General features: G+C 43.0%; 1 protein-coding gene across 1 annotated transcript; it reads right to left on the bottom strand.

The window, feature by feature from the left end:
* Window positions 1–238: 238 nt before the first annotated feature.
* LOC148021027 (U-box domain-containing protein 25-like) lies at window positions 239–2462 on the bottom strand. The gene is made up of 2 exons (XM_087698868.1): window positions 2364–2462; window positions 239–2250 (listed from the first exon to the last, which is right to left on the bottom strand). The coding sequence occupies exon 2, from the start codon at window positions 2146–2148 to the stop codon at window positions 865–867; it is 1284 nt and encodes a 427-aa protein (XP_087554994.1). The 5' UTR covers window positions 2149–2250; window positions 2364–2462; the 3' UTR covers window positions 239–864.
* Between the last annotated feature and the right edge of the window lie 410 nt (window positions 2463–2872).

Below are 2872 nucleotides of genomic sequence, written 5' to 3' on the forward strand. Positions count from 1 at the left end.
GCAATCCATCACAAACATATCAAGTGATTCCTCACCACAAATCAACAATAAATCGGATTGAGAGATCCATCACCAACAGATCGAACACAAGACTATCTTCGAAAGTATGGCTTTTCTTGCAAACTAGAAACTTTTTATGCATTACAATTAAAACCAAACTCAACATGTTATTATCAATACTAAAACTTCCACATCAAAGGAGCACTAATACTATTATATTGTATTAGCTTAGAAAAAGTTGGAAATAAAAATGTAAATTATCGTCTTAGAATATTGTATTTTAGCAATTCAAGATGAAAATATTTGATGCCCACCAGGATCAACATGGCAACTGATGAGGGATTTGAACTTCAGAAGTTACATACTAGGGATTTGAACTTCAGAAGTTACATACTAAGCTAGTAGTTACTACCCCAAGATGCATAAAATGTCTTGAAATCAGTAAGTCCAGTCAACAAACAACAGAATAAATCAGTACAAAATTTGCACTTTTTGAGCTCTGCACTAAGGGATTACAGGGAACATCTATCCAGAGTTAAAAGCATGCTTGATATAATGATGACAACAGTAGCCTCCCCTTACCTCTATTGATGTCCCAGAACAGTATGCAAAAATGAGCAAGTAATCACTGGTGGGCATTCATCACTAAATGCAGGGGGGATGTCATGTACTCAGGTCCTTTGGTACCATTATTGGGGTTGATGGACACTGCTTCCTCCATAATATTGGCAGTCTGAAGGACTACACATTTTCAGAAACCTCGTTAGCAGTTGCATCCTTTCACAGTATAGCATAGTAGCTGCCAAGTGACCTGCATTGGCTGATCCAATGAACCACACAAAGTCAACCAACCATCCATAATCCTTAATGACCGCAGCCAACCACTGCATGTAATCGCTTAAGCAATTCCTGGGCTTTGCACTTGGCACGATATGTGGCATCGCTCTGTAAAACCAGCAGTAGTTGTTGATATATACCAGCTTCCAAAGCTTTATGGAAAACATCACTTCTACCCAAAGAGCATATCTCAAGCATACAGGCAGCTGCATGCTCAGTACTGAGATGAGATACCCCCACCATATTATCAATCAACACTGGGACAAAACCCGGAAGACTGGATGCAGCATTTTTTCCTTCGACCGTGGTGCAAAGAAGCTCCATTGTTGCCAACGCTCTCTCTGTTGAGTTCTTCCTCCCTTTACTAAGCACATCAACAAGAGCACCAAGAACACCAGCGTCGATAGCCCTGACACTATTTGCTTTGGACTTGCATGCCCTCTCTATAACCTTAATAATTGAAGTTTCAGACTTGGGAGACAAGTCCTCCCCTAAGAGAGAAACAAAGCCTTCAAACAGGCCTTTCACTTTCCCAGCAATTTCACTTGTGTCATCATGCTTGAAAAGAGTCTTCACTAGCGCAGCCGCATGGATCTTGGCACCCATGGATCCGTGTCGAAGATGCCACACAATCCAAGAAAGCTTCTGAGGCTCCAGCATTAGAGTATTGGTCTCAATGCTTGATCTACACAGCAACGCAAGAATATATAGGGCATCCTCACAAGCATCACATTCTTCGTGGATGGTATCAGATGGATTTACCCACAGCAAGGAAACTAATAAGAGAGGTCCACCTGTGCTCACGATGCAGTTTTTGTTATCATCACTCTCCTTGGCAAGCACCTTCAAGCCATGCACCGCGGATTGCACTTGTTGACCCCTAGCAATCTCCTTGAGATAAGCAAGCACACACTCCCGGACATGTGCAGGGTTCGATGGAATGATATTCTGTGCTTTGAAGGACCTCTTCCATCCGTTGTCAGCACACCAGGCCTGGATGAGGCGCCGCACAATCACATTGGGGATGAGGGAAGGGTCCTCGAGAGGCATCATGGTGACAGGGCAGGTGTTATGGCCGGCACGGAGCCATTTCTCGATGTTAGCCCTATCATATGTCTGCCCTGTGCACAAAGTGACAGGGTCCTTCATGACTTCCAGGGAGATAGGGCAGAGGAATGACGGTGGCAAGGGGCGTTGAGCCATAGAAACATGCCGCCAGCTATGTGCACGGGGGCCTATGCTCTCCTGCGGGGATGCGTGGGATTTTGATGGAGTGCGACAGTCAGGGCTCTGGAGTCCTGCATGAGGCATGCGGTTCAGGCATGATGCAGCTGATCCTTGGTGGAGAGGGTCGATCCATCCTGGGGTCTCTGCATCTGCACTGAGATGCTACCATATCCTCCTGAGAGGTTCCTGCAGAAGAGAGGGAACACACGAAGAGACTTATAAAGCATGAGTCTGAAATTTTCCACAGTGCACTGAGAGAGAGAGAGAGAGAGAGAGAGAGAGAGAGAGAGAGAGAGCACCTGCGCAGGCAGAAAACCCGGCATGGCCGTGGCCGCAACTCGCAGAAGAAGACCCACCAAAAAAGCTGGCCTGCAACTGTTGAAAACGATGACTGCCATTGCCCAGATTTATGCATTTCCCATTTATCTAATCAAAGTTATTTATTTATTTGGATTCATTATTAAAAACACGTCTTATTTGATTCTTTCCCCAGAGAATTTTTACTTATTTTTTGAACGTCGGCGTTAATAACTCTTCTCATCTTTCTTTATTTTTGGTATTTTTCTATTACACATTTTCTTAACACAATTTTTTTCTCTTATTATCATCATTATGGTTAGTTTATCACACACTTTTTAGCGGCTTTAATTCTTAAAAAAATTCTTCTGAAATTTCAATGGGCATTTAACACCACTTATCACCCGTCATGATGCGAAAATGTTAATTGTTTAGTCGGACATTTAATACCAACATAAGCTTACTGGAAACTTAGTATATCTAATATAATCACCTTTTTAAAGTATTATAA

This window comes from Lygodium microphyllum, chromosome 18, assembly GCF_053477565.2.
Source record: "Lygodium microphyllum isolate KBCC chromosome 18, Lygodium_microphyllum_v1.1.10, whole genome shotgun sequence".
NCBI lineage: Eukaryota > Viridiplantae > Streptophyta > Polypodiopsida > Schizaeales > Lygodiaceae > Lygodium > Lygodium microphyllum.